Here is a 21977-nt window from a genome sequence, read left to right on the forward strand (position 1 = left end):
CTACATTCTACTCATACTATTCTAAGAATTAGCTGAATTATTCAAACATTTCACAGTATGTCTAAAAATTCTGCAGGTTTCATGGCCAGAAATATATACAGAATCCAATCACCTCTCCCCACTTTCATAGCTACTGTGCTGCTCTGAGCCATCACCCTCTCCTGCCAGGCTCATTGCAACAGTTACCAGTCTCTCTTCTTGCGCCCGTGTCTTCTCCTTTCCTTAACACACCAACCAAAGTGATCCGCTAAACAAGGTTAGTCGAGTCAAATAAAAGCTCTGCACAAAACCTTCTAATGTCTTCCCATCTAATTTTAAATGAAAGCCAAAATCCGTACAGTGGCACCCAGGCCCCAAAGAAAACCTGACCCCTCCCTTCACCTCCAAACCACATCTCATGTCACTCACTGTTCTAGTCAAACTTCGAGCAAATCCTGTGACAAACCAGGCAAACGTGCAGCTCAGCATCCTTACATCTGTAGATCCCCATCTGGAAAGCTCCTCCCAGGTTAGTGCATAGCTCCCCTCATTTCCTTCAGGCCTCTGCTCAAAAGCAACCTTCTAATGAGCCCTTCCCAAGAACTCTACCCTCCTTTGGAATTCAACCCCACATGAGCCACATCCCCACACTTCCTAACCCCCACACCCCCTTCTAGGTTTCATTTTCTCTATAGCACGTACCTACCATATTGTATATTTTACTTGTTTATCTTCTTCTCTCTCATCACACTTGAATATAAATCCCAAAATGACAATATTTCTGTCTATTGTGTTTGCTGTCTTAGCCCTAGGACTTAGTATGTACTCTGCAAATTCTGATCAATGAATGAGTGAATACTGGAAATGACCGAAAAATGGAAAAGGTTTACTTACTTGGGATAAGGAGAAGACTCACTAGGGGCCCATTCCTAGCGTGGGCTAAAGGGCATACAGGAGGGGCAGGAAACATCTGTGATTACTAGAGTGAAAACTGTCCATGTATGGGGCAACAGGATGGCTCAGTCGGTTAAGCATCTGCCTTTGGCTGAGGTCATGATCCCAGGGTCCTGTCAGGCTCCCTGCTCAGTGGGAGCCTGCTTCTCCCTATGCCTCTGCCCCTCTTCCTCCCCCAACACGGCCAGCTCATGCACTTGCGTAAACACATTCGCTCTTTCTTTCTTGATCTCAAATAAGTGAATAAGATCTTTTAAAAAAAAGAAAATATTCATGCTTATAATTATCAATCAACTGTTTTAGAACAAACGTTATATATAGAGGATGTAAATCAGGATAAAATAAAATATATGTCAACAAGCAGATAAGGAAAAAAGACACAAAAATGAAATATCAAGTTCAAAATAAGTGAACTCATTACTATACACTATTTCCAAATGACTGACACAAACAACAGCTACTGCAGACTAAAACACAGTGCCTTGTTATTCAAAACATAGTCTTGGGACCAGGGTCATGGAATTACCTGGGAGTTTATTAGAAATGCAGAGCCTCAGGTCTGGCCCTGGGCCCACTGAATCAGAATACACAGTTTTTAATACTATCTGTCAAGGAAAATGAGCACACATTGAAGTTTTTAAAGCAGTGGCCGGAAGAGCCTTCGTGAAGAACACAGTAAGTCATTTGAGGCAGGAGAAAGATCACAGTCAAAGAGAAGGAGGGAGACCCCAAAGCATACTGCAAGGTAAGGAAAGGGCTTACTGACACTAAATATGAGTTAGACCACAAAGATAAGTTAGTTCTAGTATTTATAGAGCAACTCAAATTCTAGACTAAAGATTTTATACATAATTCTGGAACAGAGGGAAATCAGCGAAGTTTTCTGAACCTAGGGATTACCAGGTAAAAGTTGTATTCTAAAAATTTATAGTAGTAGTAAATATTGAGACAGTAATTAATTATACAACCATTGTATGAACCTTCTGTGAGGGAGAGCAAGATGGATGAGACATACTTGTCCCTTGTGAGGAGATGGCAATTTCATGAGCAAGTGCCAGAGCTGCTATTCAGTCTGGCTAGGGGTAAACAGGAGATGGGGTGAGGGAGAGACGGGTCAGGGAAGCGCTCATGTAGGAAGTAGGTCACCGCCTGAATCTTGAAACAGAGAGGATGGCAAGTGGCCGAATTGGGGAGGAGAGCATTTTATGCTCCAGCATAGTGGGAGCACCAGGAAAGCTCTGAGCACACGTGTATTCAGAGCACACAGAAGCAGAGCCCGTTAGAGCCCGTTAGAGCACCCAGAAACAGAGCCCGTTAGAGCCCACGGGAAGACAGACTGGAACAGGAGAGCGGAAGATGGCTGAAAGTGCTAGAACAAAACAGAGTCCGGAGTGCGGGCTTATACGTAATGAGAAAAGACTGTAGGATAGTTTTTGGATTAATTAGAGAGGCATTAGAAAGGCTGATGGTGGAACTAAAATCAGATTAAGCAGGGTCCTATAAGCACTTCTTGTCAGCCTCCATTTAATCCAGTTTTTGCCTTAATTTCTCTTCTGTTGGTAGAAGCCTTGTGGAAATCCAAATATGTTCTCATTCACTATTATAATAAAAGCTAAACATATTAAATAAATATTTGTTTTGAGAGAGAGAATACCAAACTTTATCTCTACTCAATGTTCCAGAGAGGGACAAATTCTGGATTTTGAGTTACTGAATGGCAAACGAACTCATCTTTGTCTTTGATGCAGGACCTGACACATAGTAAGAGCTACTAAGTGTTGGCCACAGATTCAGCCAGATGTCAGAAGACGTCAGTAAATCCTAGTTGTGAAACCTCAGGCAAGCTGTCTGACCTGTTAACACAGGTGTGGAAGGGGATTGAAATACTCTCCCTATTCCCAGTACCTCACAGGATTGTACCAAGATTCAAATTCCAATTCACATAGTAGAAATATAAGCATCCACAAACTCTAAAGCACTTTACAGATATGTGCTGATGTGAATCTTCTGTTTGTCCTCGATACATGGTATGAAAATATTATTCTGTTGCTTGCAGTGTATTCGAAAGCAAACTCCTCAGGGCCTTCTAGCATTTTGGTACTCCTTTGTATCTAATATCAAGGCCTCCCAGGGTACCGAATTTAATATCTGATTCTTGAAGGATTAGCCTCCAGAATATAAGCATACACTCACTGCACATAATATAAGTAAAAATGTAACTTACTTTATTTGATATAAAGTGTCTGGTCACTTCGTAATAAAGTGACATGTTAAAGAAACATGGTTACAGAAGATCAAAGTGCTAGAAACTCAAAGAAAGAAAACAGAAACAATTCAGGAGCAAAAACAAAACAAAACAAAACAAAACAAAAAAACAAAAAGAAAAAAGAAAAGAAAGGGGAAAAACTATAATCAAGCAAAATTGGTAAAAAAAAAAAAAAATTAGTAAAACAACAAAGGAAGCGAGTCACTAGAGGACCAGTTCCCTAAAAGAAGAAAACAAAAAATTTTATTTTAAAACTATGCTACATATTTGGGTTAATTTGTTACCTTATAAACTACTTCTTAATATAAGGATTTCAACAGTATTACATCTAATTACTAAGTCCTTCCCCTAAATGAAGGCCTCAGCTACTTCTATGTCTACTAACCAAAAAGTTTAGCTGTCACTAAACAGTAAGACAAAAATTTATAATGCAAACTCTATTCAGTGGCCATCGACAGAGGCTCCCTCCCCGACCGTGGTCCCACTAAAACTACTATAATTCATTTCTTTCAGTGATATACAATGACATGTTGGCATAAAGATTTTACCAACAAATAAATACTAATTTCATATCTAAATAAACTAAATCTAGTTTGTGACACTCTGGAGTTTAAATAATATAACAGTGCTAAGCAAAGCATATATCAATAAATAATACGGCTGACATTTATTAAATATCCAGGGGCTTTAAATGTCTTATTCCTAATCTTCAAAGGAATCTTGCCTCACTTTTTAGATAAGGGAATTAAAAGTCAGAGAAGCCAAATGATGTGCACTCACAGTAAAATGTGGCACAGAGATTAAAACAAAGTTGGAGCCTATTCTCTTGTCCCTTCAGCTGTGCTGCTTTTCATACAGTACATAAATTGAATAAAATATCTAAGTTAGAGCTATTGTCAGAAAATATCAGGGCGCTTGGGTGGCTCAGTGGGTTAAGCCTCTGCCTTCAGCTCTGGTCATGATCTCAGGGTCCTGGGATCAAGGCCCACATCAGGCTCTCTGCTCAACTGGGAGCCTGCTTCCCCATCTCTCTTTGCCTGCTGCTGTGCCTACTTGTGATCTCTCTTTCAAATAAGCAAATAAAATCTTAAAAAAAAAGAAAAAGAAAATATCTATTTTATGGGGTGGTTGCATTAAGAAGGACCCTTGGAAATTACCTATTTGAACAGGATGGAATTAAGAGGAGGTACAATCATTTTTTTCATATTTTATAAAGTAATACATGTTTACTGTAAATGGGGTTAAATAATACAGAAGCAAACAAAGAAAAAATGAAATGTCTCTTGCTATCTCCATAATCCCACTCCCTTTACAATTAGGCATGTATTCTTCCAAGTCCTCTTCTATGAATTTACAATTGGATCATACTATGCCATCATTTGCTTTTTCATTTAACAAAAATTTCCTGTGCCTCTACCTCTTTCTTTTTGATGGCTGCAGAGTATTTTACAGTATGGAAATAGCGAATCTGTTTTGAAAATGTGATTTCCAACATCAGAATATTAAAGCAATACTGTAATGAATATTCATCTGGATGGAGGTATACTTAAAAAATGCAAAGTGACCAATTAAAAAATGACAAAGGACTTTAAAAGGCATTTTTCTACAAATGGCTGATTAGCACATGAAAAGACCCTCAACATTACATTCTTGTATAATCACCACCAGGATCAACAGAACATTACTAGCACTCCAGAATCTTCTCTGTCCTGAGCATCCCAATCATCTACCCCCTTCCTTCTTTCCAAAGGTAAGTAATATTCTGACTTCTAACACCACAGAACAGTCTTGAGCTCTATGATTTTGAACTCTCTATGTGGAATTATACAGTGTATGTATGTATGTATAAAGAGCAGCCTTCAACATTTACTCAACTCAACATCATTTTTGTGAAATTCATCCATATTGTTGAACTCGTTTCATTTTCATTAGTGTAGAAGAATCCATTCAATGAATGTGTCTTTCTTTATCCATTCCATTATGGAATACCTCTGAGATTTTCAAGTTTTTTTGACAATTAGGACTAAAGTTGCTATAAACATTCTATACATATCTAAGAGTGAAACTGCTGGGTCACAGGGTATGTGCCAAATTCAGCATATAATGCCAAACAATGACCGTCCCACATTGTACTCCCACTATCCGCATGTGAGAATTCCCAGATATATATCCTTGCCAACATTTGGTATTGTTCTTCTTACATTTTAACCATTCTGGTGGCTATGCATTAAAGAGTCAGTAAGATTTCAATTTGCATTTCCCTAAGACTAATGATTGTTGACCTTTTTGTCATATGCTTACTAAAGTATCTGTTCAAGTTTTTACTGAATTAAATCAGTTTATTCGTCCTTTCCTTATTGACTCTTCACATACTTTAGTTAGGCAACCTTTGTCAAGTATCTTTCTCATTTTGTGACTTGCCTTCTTCATTACCTTAATAGCTTATTAGGATAAAGCCCTGAACTTTAATTAAGTTGAATTATTAAGCTTTTCAGTTATGATTACTGTTTATATCTGCCCCAAGATCATGAAAACAAGCCATGAAGATATTCTACTATATTACCTTCCAAAAGTTTTATTGTTTTACCCTTCACATACAAATCTGTAACTCTCCTCCTGGAAATGATTTTATATATAGGTTAAATAAGAAAAAAAATAATTAGATATACATATAGATGTATATATATCTCAAGGTGACCTAGCACCATTTATGGAAATGACTACCCTTTTGATAAAACTCTGCAATGCCACCTTTGTCATAAATCAAATATCTATGCATTCACAGGTCTGCTTCTGGACACTAAGTTCCACTCATCTATTTGTCTACTCTTGAATCAACACCATCATCTTAATAACTGAAGTTTTAACAATAAATCTTGGGGCACCTGGGTGGTGCAGGCTGTCAAGCGCCCAACTCTTGGTTTTGGCTCAGGTCGTGATCTTGGGGTAGTGGGATCAAGCTCAACACAAAGGAATCTGCTTGGGATTTCTCTCTCCCTTTGCCCCCTCCCCCCACCCTGGTGCTCTCTCTCTCTCTCTCAAATAAATAAATAAATCTTTTTAAAAAACAATTAAATCTTGATATTTAAAATAGTAAGTTTCTCACTTTTTTTTTTTTTTTTTTCAAAATTGTCTTGGGTATTTAGGGCTCTGCATTTCCATATAAACTTTAGAATCAGTGTAGAATCAGTTATCAATTTCCACAAAAATCCTAATTCAAAACTTGGGGTATTTATCAGCAACTCTAACCTATTGGGCTCTGAACTAACACACACTGTGACCTTCTCTACTCCATCAATAGATACCCTAGGGAAATAATGTCTCCATAATACTGGGGTCACTCTTCAGGATGTTCTTCTTCCTCTTAACCTTAGCTCAGTAAGTGTTTACTGCTTTATTAACTTTCCAATCCTTCAAAGAGATATGTTTATATTTCTGTCCAAATTTTCTGTTTTCAGAGGCTTTGCATCTCTAAATTCCCTAGGCCCTTCATTTTAAGAAGTTCATACTTCAAAAATAAGCTTTGCTTTGCTTTTCTCTTACCCCCTCTCCCTACTTTCCTCTCTCTCCTTTCTCCACCCCCACAACTCCTCATTTTCTTTCTTTCTAAATGAAAAGGTAGCTAATGTGAGAAAATGAGGAATTCCACCACAGAAATTATAAAAAAGACAAAATGTTGATCTAAGAAATAACATATGTAAGAATTGAAGGAGTTTATTAGATAGGCTTAAGAGAAGCCCACAGGAAGAGAAAAATCAGTGAATTTTAAGATGGGTCAAAACAAAGTATCCAAACTGAAAAGACGATGTGTGAGACAACATCAAAGAGTGTAACCAATGTGGAAAGGAAAAGAGAAAGAGAAACTATTGTGCAAAAGAAACACTGAAGAGATAATAGCTGAAAAAACTAAAAACTTGAGGAAAGAGATCAGTAAATAAATCCAACTGCTCCATCGACTCCGAACAGGATAAACTGAAAGAAAACACATATGCTTTCCCTTCTTCCCCCTATCTCAATCGCATCTACCGCCGTCAAACCATAACCTGTAGTGACTGAACTAACTGCCAGTTTCTTATGGACAAGCTTCTATCTTTCTTCCTCTTTTCTTTCCTCTTCTTGTCTTCCTTTCTCCTTCTCTCCCTCTCTCCCCCCTCAACCCTACTCTACCACACCTCCTTCTTCTTAAGGCAGCATGAATCCTTGCTTTCTTGGTTGGGACATGGTGACTCATTGATTTATTTTTACATACACAAATAATTGAACATATTGAGAACATTAAGAAGAGCTCCAAAGGGAAAATTTTTCCTATTGCCCTTGTTGTGTAATAATATAGGGAGCTTTAAATTTCAGTCTCAAACTATAGCTGCATCTTTCAGATTTGGCATCTAACAGTAACAGATGGCAATGTTAAAAATAAATAGAACATTCAAGTTGTTTATACTGTAGGCAAAGACAGTTTTAAAGTGTGAAACAAGCCTGGGGCTGAGAGAATTCACATCATCCTTTTCAAAATATATTAAGAATGCACATTTCCTTATGCCAACCCTGCAATGCTGCTCACAAAAGATAAAATATTAGCTTTTGAAGGTGTGCTGTCATTACATGTCATCACTAATTTAGAATTAACAATGTCATTCAGGTCTATTAATAGAAATTTATCTTCCAGAACTATCAATAACTGATTAACTTTCTCAAGTTTTTGTTGTTGTTGTTTTTTTAAAGATTTTATTTATTTATTTGACACAGAGAGAGATCACAAGTAGGCAGAGAGGCAGGCACAGAGAGAGGGGGAAGCGGGCTCTCTGCTGAGAAGAGAACCGGATGTGGGACTCAGGATGCCAGGATGCCAGGACCCTGAGATCATGACCTGAGCCGAAGGCAGAGGCCCAACCCACTGAGCTACCCAGGCGCCCAACTTTCTCAAGTTTTAAAAGCTTCTGGAGGTTATCACTATTAGAAATGTCACTTTCTCATTCAAAACATGAGAAAGTATTTAATTGGCACAATTTAATACCAGTATTAAGCTAAGTTTTAAAAACTAAGTTTACAGTATACCTCTGAGGCAGAATTATCAAAGATGAGACTTAATACCTAATAGGTTAAGTTTACACAGCAGAAATATATAAAAATAATGCATGAGAAACCACAATACATTTTTGATGTTGAATTTAGTAACCTCAAAATAGTGACCACAAAAACCCATGATCACCTCAACAGATAGATTAGAAAGTATTAGATAAAGCCAACACCCTTTCATGATAAAATCATTCAACAAAGACCTAAGATAAAGGGCAGCTATGTAAACCCCACGGCTAACATCTTAATTGTGAATGAAGGATGTTTTCTCCTAAAGTCATAAATAAGACAAAGATGGCCATTCTTCGAGGTCTTGCCAGGGAACTTGGGGAAGAAAAAGAAACAAAAAGCATCCAGATTGCAAAGGAAGAAGTAAAAATACCTCTATTCACAGGTAACTTGATCTTGAATATAGAATATACCAAGGACTCCAACTTTAAAAAACTATTAGAATAAATATTTCAACAGGTTTCAGGATATGTGACTAGTATACAAAATTAATTGTGTTTCTATCTACTTGCAATGAATAAGAAAATGAAATCAAGAAAATAATTCTGTTTACAACAGCATCAAAAAGAAAAAAGACAAATTTAACAAAATAAAAAAAGAAAATTTACACTCTGAAAACTACAAAACATTGAACAAAGTTAAAGAAGGTCAGAAAAACATCCTATGTTCATAGATTGGAAGACTTAATAAATACTGATAAGATGGTACCACTTCCCAAATTGATACACAGATTCAATACAATCCCTATCAAAGTCCAGATGACTTCTTTGTAGAAACTGACAATCTGATTCTAAAATTCATATGGAATTGCAAAGGACCCTGAAAAGCCAAATCAATCCTGAGAAAGAATAAACTAAGAGCAAAATTTACCACAAAACAAATGTAATCAAAACAGGGTCATATTGGCCTTAAGAATATACATACAGATGAGTGGAATAGAGCCAAAAGTCCAAAAATAAACTTGTGTGTTTAAGGCCAATTAATTTTCTACAAGGGAATTAAGACAATTCAATGGGGGAAGGAATAACCTTTTTTTCAACAAATAGTACTGAGACTCTTAGATGTCTAATGGAGTTGGACCTCACACCAGATACAAAAACTAACTCAAAATGAATCATAGACTGTAATCTAAGACCTAAAACCATAAACTTCTTTGAAGAAAATATAGGAGTAAATCTTGACCTTGGGTTAAGCAAAGTCTTCCTAAATAAGACAACAAAAGCATAAGTAACGAAAGAAACAATTAACCGAACTTCATCAAAATTAAAAACTTTTATGCTTCAACAGACAGAATAAAGATGGGCAAAGACAACCCACAGAATGTGAGAAAATACTTGCAAATCATGTTACCTGATAAAGGACTTGTATCTAGAATATATAAAGAACACTTACAACTCAATAATAAAATAACAACCCAATTAAAAAAATGGGCAAAGAATCTGAATAGATATTCCTCCAAAAACACACAAATGGCTAATAAACACATGAAAAGATAGTCAACATTATTAGTCATCAGGAAAATGCAAATCAAACTCACAAGGATATACCACTTCATTACCACTAAGATGGCAACAATCAAAAACACAATAACAAGGATATGGAGCATCTGAAACTCTCATATACTGTCAGGGGTATTGTATAATGGTGAGTTACTTTGTAAAGCAGTCTGTCAGTTCTTCAAAAGGTTAAGCACAGAGCTACCATGTGACCCAGCAAATTCATTCCTAGATACATACATGAGAGATGAAAATATTTATCTACACAAAAACTCGTATATCAGTGTTCATAAAGGCATTATTCATAGCCAAAAATGGAAATGACTAAAAAATGAGTTGATAAAGTATAGCAGAGCCCTACAATGGAATATTATTTAGCCATGAAAAGAATTAAATTCTGATACATGGCTAAACCTTGAGAACACTATACTAAGTCAAAGAAGCTAATAACAAAAGACCATGTATTATACGATTCCATTTATATGAAGTGTCCAGAATAGGGAAATCTATAGACACAGAAAGTAAACTAGTGGCTGCTTAGGCTAGGGAGCAGGGAAGGGTTGGGACACTGTCGCTAATGGGTATGGGATTTTTTTTTTAAGTTAATGATGCCATATTTAAAAAAAGAAGCCTATAGTCACTGCAACCGCTAGTGAACATTTACTGAGCAAGTACCCACTGAGAAAGTTTTTTTAAATAGTGTTTACCCAAAGAAGGGAGATTTAACAGAGGATAAAAATGTCTTGAAAAGAGACTAAGAATCCTGCCTCGAGTAGAACTGCAGAGAACAATTTTTCTCTACTAAACATTAAAGGTAGTCTGCCTAAAATTTTCAATTCCTAACTTTCTGTGAAGAAATAAGCTTCAAAAGAGGTTATTGCCCTTTACCTTTACCCAAATACTATAAGCAAAGATAGTGTGATATATACTTTGGGAACAGAGGTGGAAAAATAATAAGCTTTTTTCCTCCTAATTTTCACACATAGGTCCTAACACTAGAAAATACCTTATGGAAAACAGTCCAAATAAATTCCGAGGCCCAGAAATCTTTTCTTTTTCTTCTACTGGGGCGGAGTAGGGAGAAAGGTGGAGAAAGGCAAAGGAATAAAAAGAGTAGGGAGAAATAAATTTGATTACTTCCTCTTCCCTCCAAAATCTTTCAGTCTGTGTTGTTCTCCTTTAAAAAATTTGTATCACATTAAAAACTTCCAGGCTAAGTATTCTATAGAATTTGCTTAGATTAAATCACCCCAATAAAAACAAAAACTTCCATTTTCTTGATTTCCACCCCCTGAGACATAGCTTTATTTATTCATAAAACAGTCCACATATTTACACAGCACTGTGAATACACTAAGTAATGAAAACAGTTTAAAACAGTTTAAAAAAATAGAATATCTTTGATGTTCATAGTCATTGATAAAACATACATTCCCCTTAATTTATTAATTTTCAGCTAATCATACCATCTCTGTGAGTTCTTTAAACTTGTTATTTTTCTTTTATCACTGTGCTCATTAATAAGCTACATTCCTACTATAATACAAAAACAAATAATGACAAAACCTAATGGACCAAGTAGCTCTTTGAAATTATCTAAAATGTCAAATGCACCTTTGTGAAATCATCAATAGAGAAATAATATATTAAAAATCAAAACCACATAAAATTAAGGATGCATATTGTATGAATAAATGGAAAGAACAGCAAAACAAGCTATGTATTTACCAAAAAGAGAAAATCTGTTTCTTTTTCTTTTAACAGTTGATCAGATAACCACACTAATAATGTACTCACCTGGTTTTGGCACTGAGTTGGTCACTGACTGGGGAACTTTCTGATTAATTAACTCAACACAGTGTCCAGGGAAGAGTCCCACCTAAGGAAGAAAAGCAGCAAAGAGAATTCTAAACCAGAGCACAGACCAGTATGTGAACACTGCCAATTCCATTCCAGTAATGTACTCCACAGTCCCTCCCAAAGGATTCTGTTATTCCAAGACTCTAAATCACAGATGATACCAATTACACAAACAAATAATAAAACAATCTGTTGCTATGTGTATACAGAGCGGTGTATTATTAGTCCAAATATCCAAGTCTGCTTCTTCAGTTTTAGCTTTTAATTTCTCAAACTTTCTTTATACAAATTAAAATATTTAGTCTGATACCAAGCTATACAAGCAGTATTACAATTTTTACCTCTAAAAACTTACTGAAATTTCAACCTAGTTGTATTGTTGTATCTATGGCCAAGTTTTATATTTATTGTCTTCTCTATAATATAAAAAAAGAAGTCAACACTAAATCACATTCAAATTTTTTTGTGGGTGAATTTTCTCTTCATTCTCTCACAGGTTTCATGAAAAATGACAGAGTTAAAATAAACCAGTGAAACAATCACTCATTTAAAATCCTGATATTTACTGTTGCTAGTAGTATATAATAAGTGGGAAAGCAAAAGAGAAGGAAACAACCAATCTCGGTGGTAATGACGGACTCCGGCTCCGAAAACACACCACTCTGACCTGGTGGCAGAACCACTCCTGACGTTAGGTATAGAATCCTAAGGAGTTGTATTAGGGAAATACTGAGCTCACCACAGACCACCCAAATTACACAGAGATACACTGCAGAGCCAATAGAATAAATACAGAGATAAAAAGCCTGGAAACAAAAGTAAAAAGGAGATCCCTGCCAATATTTATAGATGTTTCCTTAGATAGGAATATAATCAGGCTACCATGCAACAGATGTTAACGCTGAACATGAAAACTACATCACTTTTTACATCCCTCTGTTGACAGACTCGGGAAGAATGGAATGGTCTTCCAAAAGTTATGACTCATCATGAAGTTCTGAGCTGTATAACTTCCATCTGTGTGGGATTATTTTCACATATGTATTTGCTGCATTCTTATTCCAATTTCTGGATCGATATTCCATGGTAGTTCTTAAAATTATGAAGATGTAACCAGTTATCATGAGCTGAAAAGGGGTTATTAACATGTTATCAGGTCTGTTGAAAAGTTATTTGAATTTGGGATTCTTAAAGTCCCTATACATTGCTTTCCAAAATGCTGCTTTAAGTGTTTGTCTTACTGGTGAAATTTCATACCATATTTTATTCAACGTCCTATGTAGATAAAAGAGTAGAAATTCCTCCGAGATCAATTAGAACCAGGTATGAATCTCCTTGAGAAATCCTCCTCATTCTCTCTTACACAAATCAGTTATGGTGAGAGGGTGGATGGTGTCATGGCCAATGTGTAGCCTTAATGGTAAGAGTTAATGGTTCAGTTCTGGGTCAGTTCTAGGTCTGCTGCTTACAAGGTCGGGTTTGTGACTAAGCCTCCCTGTTTTCAGTTTCTTCATAAACACAGAAATAGTACCTAGTTCATAAGGGTTGTTATAAGAATTAGATGGATCAGTATAAGCTAAATGCATATAGTAAGCACGCACTAAGTGTTAGTGTCCTATGTGCTGGCTCCCCCAAGCCTAGCGGGCTCAGGCTTCACCATTAAATGGATGACACATAACACTTACTACCTTGTCCATGTGTGGACCTGAGTTCCTTCCCTATCAAATATCATTTTTCCCATAAAATTAGAATTAATTTTGATTTATAAACATTTTCTGCAATTTTCTAGAGAGAAATGACCAGGTTCTAAACTTAGCCTGCCCATTTACTAAGCTCTGTGATCTGGAGCAAATCAATTAACATCTGTCTCAGTTTCCTACTTTGTAAAAATGGGAATAATATTAGCTACCACAATGATTTGGGTGAAAGCACTATTTTCTAAACTTGAATACTTTCAGCAAATAAAAACTAGTTTTCCATCACTTCCATGAACAAACCATAATGAATTTCTTTGGACAACTACATCATATATTAGTTACATTTGCACCTTTTAAATTTGTCTCAGTGCATTAGGTTTAGATATATATGAGTGAACATGACATTGTATACTATGTAGAGGTCCATGGTAACTTCACTTAAGGCCTGTTTCCAATCCCTGCTCACCTATCTTCCTTTAACATAAAGTATAATATCACTACTATAAAGTATAATATTACTATTAGCATAAAGTGTAATATTACTATTAGCTGAACTATTTATTCAGTGCCCAGGCTCCTTGCATCTGGGTGTAGCCAGAGCACATGCACATACAGCTCTACTGCTACTCTTCCAGCTCCCTCGTCCTGCTGTGATGCAGGTATTAGATCTGTAGGAAGCATCAGTTGACCTTAAAAGAAAGACCAAGAGAATCTTAGAAATTTCTGTCTAGCATCTTTAAGTTGTTAACTCAACAGTGACCATCAGCCACTTTTTCTGTTCACTTTTCTGTTTCTCGAAACCAAAAGCACTCCTGTTAATAAGCCTTTTAGTTGGAAGAGTTGATTCTATAAATTAGTGAAAGGTAATAGATTCTGTTTTCGTATTATAAAATTTCCATTACAAAAAAATGAGGCTGCGTTCTGTTGAAAATATACACAAGAATGAAAAAGAGAATATAACTAACTCTAAAAATACAGTTAATGAGCATTTACTTTTCTTACTCGTGCTTAAGCTAATATTTCATGAAATATAAACAATCCTGATAAACACAAAATGTCAAATGTTAAAAGTGACAGGAACTCTGGCACTATGATCTATGAGTTATGTCACCCCGTTTCATATATTCTTTCTGCCAGCAGTGACAATTTCTAAAGCTCTAATTTATACAGCTGAGAAGGGTGAGGGAAATTGGGTATATTGGCAGAAATCAAAATGAGATTCACCTATAGCAGTAAGATGGAAGAGAGAGAAAAGACCAACATCTAGAGCCCACAGGGCAGAGGAATGGGTAAAAACACATAGGAATAGAATAGAATAGAGAAGAATAGAATAGGATAGGATAGGATAGGATAGGATAGGATAGAATAGAATAGAATAAAAATATAGTAAAAGAAGAAAAAACCTTAAAGATAAGGCTGCAAGAAGTCAGGGATGAGATTCCAGGAAGGAAAAAAGATTTTCGATTTGGTAGTTTCCCCCCAAATCTTTGAGATAAAGTGAGAAAAAGCAAGAAGTACTGTTACAGTTGACCCTTCTACTCTTACCCGTAGGTTCTGCCTTCTGTTTTAGTTATCCACGGTCAACCATGGTCTGCAAGCAGACGATCCTCCTTCTCACGCGTTGTCAGAAGGTCAATGGCAGCCTAACCTTACATCACAATACCTACCGAATTTGCCTCACTTCATCTCATCACATAGGCATTTTATCACCTCACATCATCACAAGAAGGATGAGTACAGTACACGAAGATATTTTGAGAGAGAGATCCCATTCACATAACTTTTACTATATTTTTATAATTGTTCTATTTTATTATTATCTTTGTAACTCTCTTAATGTGCCTAATTTATATATTAAACTTTATCATAGGTATGTATATATGTAGAGGACAAACACAGTAGACATAATGTTCAGTACTATCCATAGTTGGGGGCATTCTCTGGGGGTCTTGGAAGGTACCCCCACGGATAAGAGAAGACTACTATGTATGCCACAGTGTGCTGGTAAATGTTGAACACCTGGTCCTTCAGGAGGAAAGGCCTTGATTTGTAGCATTTGCCAGAGTCCGTGTATAAATGCTCCCCGACCGTGGCTGATTTCAAGCCACCAGCCTGGCACAACTGAATGCAGAGCTCAAAAGAGACACAGGGCGGCCTGTTACGTAGTATTTTATGCCTTAAAGAACACTAGGTGGAAATTACTCAACAGCACAGATAACAGCAAAATATCGTAAAATAATTACAAATAAAGTTTAAGTGTATATTACCTTTATTTTTAATACAATTCACTGACTTGTAAACTTACATGCTTTATTTTTTAATTGCAACTGTGTTTCCCAATTGTGCTACAAAATTCCAAAAAAATTCACAATTTGCTCTGGATCACCACTAATCCAAACCTATATACTCGGTCCAGGACTGATCCTAACTCTAACAGTCCTAGGAATAACAGTCCTAGGAATAATAATAATAACAGCCTGACAAGTGTACAGCTCTCTCCCTGCAAGTGAAGAAGGACGGATCTGAATGTAAGACTCCAATCTGATTCTTTGAACCGTCTTCTACCTTGAGGATCGGCTCAAACTATAAAATAAGTCTGGCTACAAAAGTGAATGTACTGAAAAAATATTTTGGTACAACAGCGAGGAAATGTTAGATAAGGCACTACTGCAATAACGTAAGGCTGGAAACTTTGATAACGGTGGTGGGGGGGGGACTGAAAAAAGTCATTGCTTACCAAGGGAGCCTAATCCTAACTGTGGTTTCTCTGAGGAACTAATCAACATATAAAGGACACTTCAACACAACAACAATGTGCTTATCACTGATTTTTTTTTCATTCCTATTCTAGTGGTTAATTTATGTAATTAATAGCTAGTGAAACTCTGGGACTGTTAGCATAACAAAATACGTTTTTTATTAAGCGTAGTAAAGTAATGCTCTTACTTCCAGAGACATGCCACAGAATTTTTTCATCAACTGGAACTACGTGGCCTCAGAGAGTTTCCAATTTTTCATTTTCAGACTACAACGTCCTCTCCTCCCAGGCCTCTAGTATTCATATTTCCATGACAACTGAAGGTCAAATTCAGAGGTACTGCATCCCCTTCCCTTCATATATTTCCCCATTAGGGTACCTAGTCCCCTTCCAATCTCTTTTCTTGCTACCTAGTGTGAACCCTGTGACTGATCATTTGTACTTTAAAAAATATCAGCACCCTTAATTTCCTCATAATACTAACCTTCTGCCAAACCAATCTAGCAACCCTCTCCAAAATAAATCAACATACCACCCTATTTGCACGCCTCTGTATTGCTAAAGAAAAATCACACCACTCAGGATATTCAAACAAGACAAATTCATGCTTTCCCACCTTGAAATGTCAATTATCTTCTTCCCACTCCCCAAATATTCTTCGAGAACTCACTCTGTCTTAGGATCTCTGTCCAGTCCAGGCTACGTGCCCCTGCCAACACCATTCCAGTCGCAGTTAATCATACCATAAGTTAATTAGTCAATTAGTCCATATCTTAAGATTTTGGAACTAGGTCTGAATCTTTAATTATATCCAGGTTGCTAGAGCTAGAAAGTAGTTTTCAAAAAAAGGAGAAGGATGGGACAAAGCAGCTGCAGCTGCTGCTACTACACAGAAAGGAGTTAAAACTGTAAGCAAATTCCCTCAATTCTTGACTTCCCAGTTCCTGGTTCCATCCAATAATTTTTGCACTGGTTCTTTGAGATATTCCTAATTGTGTCTCCCCACCTTTATGTTCCAAGAAACACGACATTGTTTCTGGTTTCTTTGCCTTATTTACACTGTCTCCTAAACTTAAATGCCAGCTCCTTAATTTGTACTGTTAAAAACATTAGTCTTCCAGTAGGACGTTAAGGCTTGAAACTGAGAAACAAACTCAGGAGGGGTGCCTATGTGGCTCAGTCGGTTAAGCACCTGCCTTTGGCTCAGGTCATGGTCTTAGGGTCCTGGGATTCAGCCCCACACAGCAGGGAATCTGCTTCTTCTTCTGCCCCTCTCCCTGTTAGTGCATGCTCACACTCTCTCGCTCACTTACTCTCTCAAATAAATAAAACCTTAAAAAAAAAAGTCAGGAATCAGGGTACAAATCTGGGAGATGAGCAAATAATATTGAATTTAAAGCTGAAAGAGTAAATAAGATAGTTTAAGAGAAAGAGCACAGAATGAGAAGGCAGTTCGACCCCAAACTTTCAAGTATCTGCTAGAGGAGGATGTGCCGTAAAAAGAAGACTGAGGAGACAGAGAAACACTCAGACTATCATGTCACTTCTATTGAGGGAAGAAAGTATCAAAAAGAAAGAAAAAAAAGAAAGGAAGGAAGGAAGGAAGGAAGGAAGGAAGGAAGGAAGAAAGAAAGAAAAAATAAATAGTGATGAGATCTTAAGTAAGAGGAGTAATGAAGTGTCTATTCTTGCGTTAAGCCAAACAGAAACCACTAGTGAAGCAAGAGAAGAAACAGGGCACATACCTGTGATGAGTCAATGTAATAATCATGGCCCTAGAACCCAGTCTGGGTAAAAAAAGCAAGGTAATGGCAGAAATTGGAGGGGCCAATGGAATGATAATATTGAGCACAACTGCTAATTATATCGTAAGTAACTAACAAATGAGATTAATTTTCCCCATTAGCTCAATGACATCAAATAAAATTACAGTTGGTTTAAAATTTTAATGACTCTACTTTACTTTTCCCCCTTAGCAGGAGTAAGATGAGGGTAGAGAAGGCATTGTAAGTGTAGAACAAGTAGATGAAAAGAGCAACCTGTGTAATGAGGGAAGAAGGGATGATGGTTAAATGTATCTGGAAACTGAGTTTATAAAAGAAGAGTAGCAGTAAGTAAGACTGGAGAAGTAAAACTGGGTCAGAAATCATGGATGGTCTCACACATCATGACAAGAAAGTTGAAGTTTCTTCTTTATTAAATGAAAGTGACAAACTGTGAGCAGAATAGGGACAGAACAGGTATGTTTTAGTAAGAAAAATCTAATAGTGTATACCTTTAGGGTAGGAGGAAGGGGTGATGACAAGAAGCAGAAGCACATTTTAGGAATCTGCAAACTAGAAAAGAGATAATAAAAATGTGTAGCATCAAAATGGCATGAAGAATTAAGGAGCGTATACGAATGTAGGGGCACAGAGGTAAGAAGTGAAAGAAACTATCAACTGGGTTAAGTCAAAGATGTTTCTCCAGTTTTTTTCTTCCCAATATGATTGAGCTATAATTGACAATAAACTGTTACATATTTAATATATACATTTGGTAAGTTCTGACACCTGTAAAACTATAACTACAATCAAGATTCCGAATATATTTGGGACACCTGGGTGGCTCAGTCAGTTAAGCATCTGTATTCAGCTCAGGTCATGATCTCAGGGTCCTGGGATCAAGCCCCACATAGGGCTCCCTGCTCAGTGGGAAGCCTGCTTCTCCCTCGGCCTGCGGCTCCCCCTGCTTGTACTCTCTCTGTCCAATAAATAAATAAATAAAAATCTTTCAAAAACCTAAAAAAAAAAATTCTGAATATATTCATCAACCCCCAAAAGTCTCCTTTTATCTCTTTGTAATCTCTCTCTCCCTGCCCAACCACTATCCCTGCTCACCAGGCAACCACTGATCTACTTTGCATCACTAAACATTACTTTGCATTTCCTACAATTTTATTTGAATGGAGTCAAAAGAATGTATTCTTTGTTGTGTTTTCTTCCACTCAGCGTAATTATTTTGAGGATCACTCGTGCTGCTGTATGTATCAGTAATTCATTCCTTTTTATCCCAGCATTATTCCATTGTATAGACAGCACCATTTGTTTATCCATTAATCATTTGTTGGTAAAATGTTTCCAGTTTGGGACTATTATACATATGGCTGCTATGAACACTCATATATGAGTTTTCATTTGGACATCGGCTTTCTTTTCCTCTCGGGTAATGACCTAGGAGTGCAATGCGTTGGATCAGTGGCAGGTGTCTATTTAACTCCAGAAGCTGACAGACTGTTTTCCAAATTGTAGCGTCTCACATTCTCACCAATCTTGTGTGTTTCAATCCCTCCACAGTGTCATCATTCTAATAAGTACGTAGCGATATCTTATTTTGCATTTCTCTAATAACAAATGACACTGGGCATGTCTTCACGTGTTTATTTGACATACATCCTTTTGGAGAAGTTTCAATCTTTGTCAAGTTCTGTTACCTCATTGAATATCTTCTGAATACAAGTCCTTTCTCAGATATAATCATTGCCAATATTTTTTTTCCCAGTCTGTAGCTTTATTTTTGTTGTCTTATGAGTGATGTTTTTCAAAGAGAAGTTTCCAACATTGATGAAATTCAATTTATCTTATGAATTGTTTGTTTCGTATTGTATTTAAGGAATCTCTGCCCAGCCTGAAGTCACAAAAATTTCCCCTATGTTTTCTTCAAGCAGCTTTTAGTTTATATTTAGGTATGTGATCCATTTTGGGTCTTTACAGATGGTTTAAAAAACAAATCAAAGTTTTTTTGTTTTGTTTTATAATGGTGGTGTATGAACATTCATTTGTTCTGGTACCATTTGTAAAACAGACCATGTTCTGTTTTACAAATTGATTTGAATCTTTGTTGAAAATCATTTGTCCATGTATATGTATGGGTCTATTTCTGACCTCTATTCTGTTCTATTATTCTATTCATCTGCCTTCCATTAATAACAGACCCTCTTGATATAGTACCTTAACAGTAAGTCTTCAAATCAATTAATGCTAGCTCTCCAACTTAGTTCTTTTCCAAATTTATCTTGGCTATTCTATTCTAGCTTCTTTGCATTTTCATTTGAATTAATTTGCTTATCAATTTCTATAAAAAAGTTTGCCAAGATTTTGACTGGGATCTCTGTGGAGAATAATGACGTCTTAACAATGTAAAGACTTCCAATCCACATTCCAAGACTTAACAATGTAAAGACTTCCAATCCAATTCCAATAGGGTGTATCTTTCCTTTTTTTGGATATTATTTGACTTTTCTTAAAAATATTTTACAGTTTTCAGTACAGAGATCTTTCATATTTTTTTCAGATATATCACCAAGTGTTTCTTATTTTTAATGCTATTCTAAGTAGATTTTATTGTATATGCTGAGTGATGTTAACGTTGCTAGTTCATGGACTAGCTTTAGAATAAAAGATTCTCATGGAGTTGCTCCAAATATTTATATTTCAAGGATATATGTATATACTTTAAATACATATTTGTATTTCTTCTATATTACATGTGAAAATGATTTTCCCTTCTCTGAAATTGTTTGTAGGTAGTTACATCATTTGTAAATGTCATGTTAGAAATCATACAGAAGGGTTTTAGAAAATACCTATTATAATGAGGGTGTGAAGAGTTTGACAAGGTTAAGAACTACTGCTCTAAGTCATTTTGCCAATAATTTCCATGAAACTGAATGTTTAAATATCATTTGATAGTACACGCTCTGATGTTATAAATTAGCAAAAGGATATCAAGAAACAAGTATCAATGGCAGTTGCTAATGCCAATTGCACTAACAAGAAAAATAAAAACAGCAACAAGAAATACAAAAAATAATTTAAGAAAATTTTCATCTTTTTATGATCCAAGGGGGGGAAATAATACAGAATTGGAACTCAGCAAGCTTGTGTACTGTCCTGGCTGTACCATTACGTACTGTCTTTGTGAATCAGAACAATTTATCTAAATCTTTCGTCTCTAGATTTCTGCAATTTTTAAATGACAGGTTAAGAAGAGATCATCTACTCTCATTTCTCTACTGTAGAAATCTATTATGCATACAAGTCAATAAGTACAAGCCACTACTGGTTCATTAAATTACTACTATGATCTCTTCTTTGCCCAGAATACCTAGGATTTGATCTAAGTTCTGATATTAAACAGCAAAATAACAATGGGCTAGTTGTTTTACCCCCTACACTTAAGTTTTTCATCAGTATGAGATAATAGTCCCTTCTCTACAGAGCTGTAGGAATTAAAGGTGAATGCAAAGCACTTAGAACAGCACACTAAGGAAGCAATGAAGAAGTGTTACGACTGCTTTTATTTGTAGTATCACATACTCCCTTTCCTTAAAGTTATTTAACATTACAGATGAAGATTTACATGATCTCCCAAAAGTTAACTAGAGAAGAAATATGGTGTCCCATTTAATAGTAAGTAAGAAAAAAGGCACAGCTTTGGATCCCATAAATAAATATACTTTTTTTTTTTTTTTTAAATAAATGAGCAGGTAAACTTCCTTTCTTCACTCAACTACTATGAGGGACAGGCTTCCAAATATCTTCCCTTTGGATAAATAATACTTTTCTGAAAATAAGTTATTTAGAATTAAATGAAAACTCCTGAGGTAAGGACATTGTTATTGTTCAAGAACTGCTTCTCTCATATTTGTACACAAAGACACTAGCAGGACATTCTAGGGCAATGATGAAAAATTAAAAAGCTGATCCTTTACCATCTTGTGGAGAACTAAGAGAATGTGAGCTGTATAAAATTCAGTCAATCTCTAAGTGGTATTCTATCCATTAAGTGCATCCCAAATGTGTTTTAAGAAAGATTTCCTGGGTAGAAAAGAGAAGATTTGT

General features: G+C 36.1%; 1 protein-coding gene across 5 annotated transcripts in view; it reads right to left on the reverse strand.

Annotated features, from left to right (window-relative positions):
• Positions 1–21977, reverse strand: part of ARHGAP32 (Rho GTPase activating protein 32) — a 281739-nt gene that overhangs the window by 52848 nt on the left and 206914 nt on the right. For all 5 annotated transcript variants that reach the window (XM_032868916.1, XM_032868914.1, XM_032868913.1 and 2 more), the window contains one exon: positions 11578–11659. In XM_032868916.1, coding sequence (XP_032724807.1) covers positions 11578–11659 — 82 coding nt within the window. The remainder of the gene's footprint in view (positions 1–11577; positions 11660–21977) is intronic.

Source organism: Lontra canadensis, unplaced genomic scaffold (genome assembly GCF_010015895.1).
Source record: "Lontra canadensis isolate GAN:19392208 unplaced genomic scaffold, GSC_riverotter_1.0 scaffold36, whole genome shotgun sequence".
NCBI classification, from domain to species: Eukaryota; Metazoa; Chordata; class Mammalia; order Carnivora; family Mustelidae; genus Lontra; species Lontra canadensis.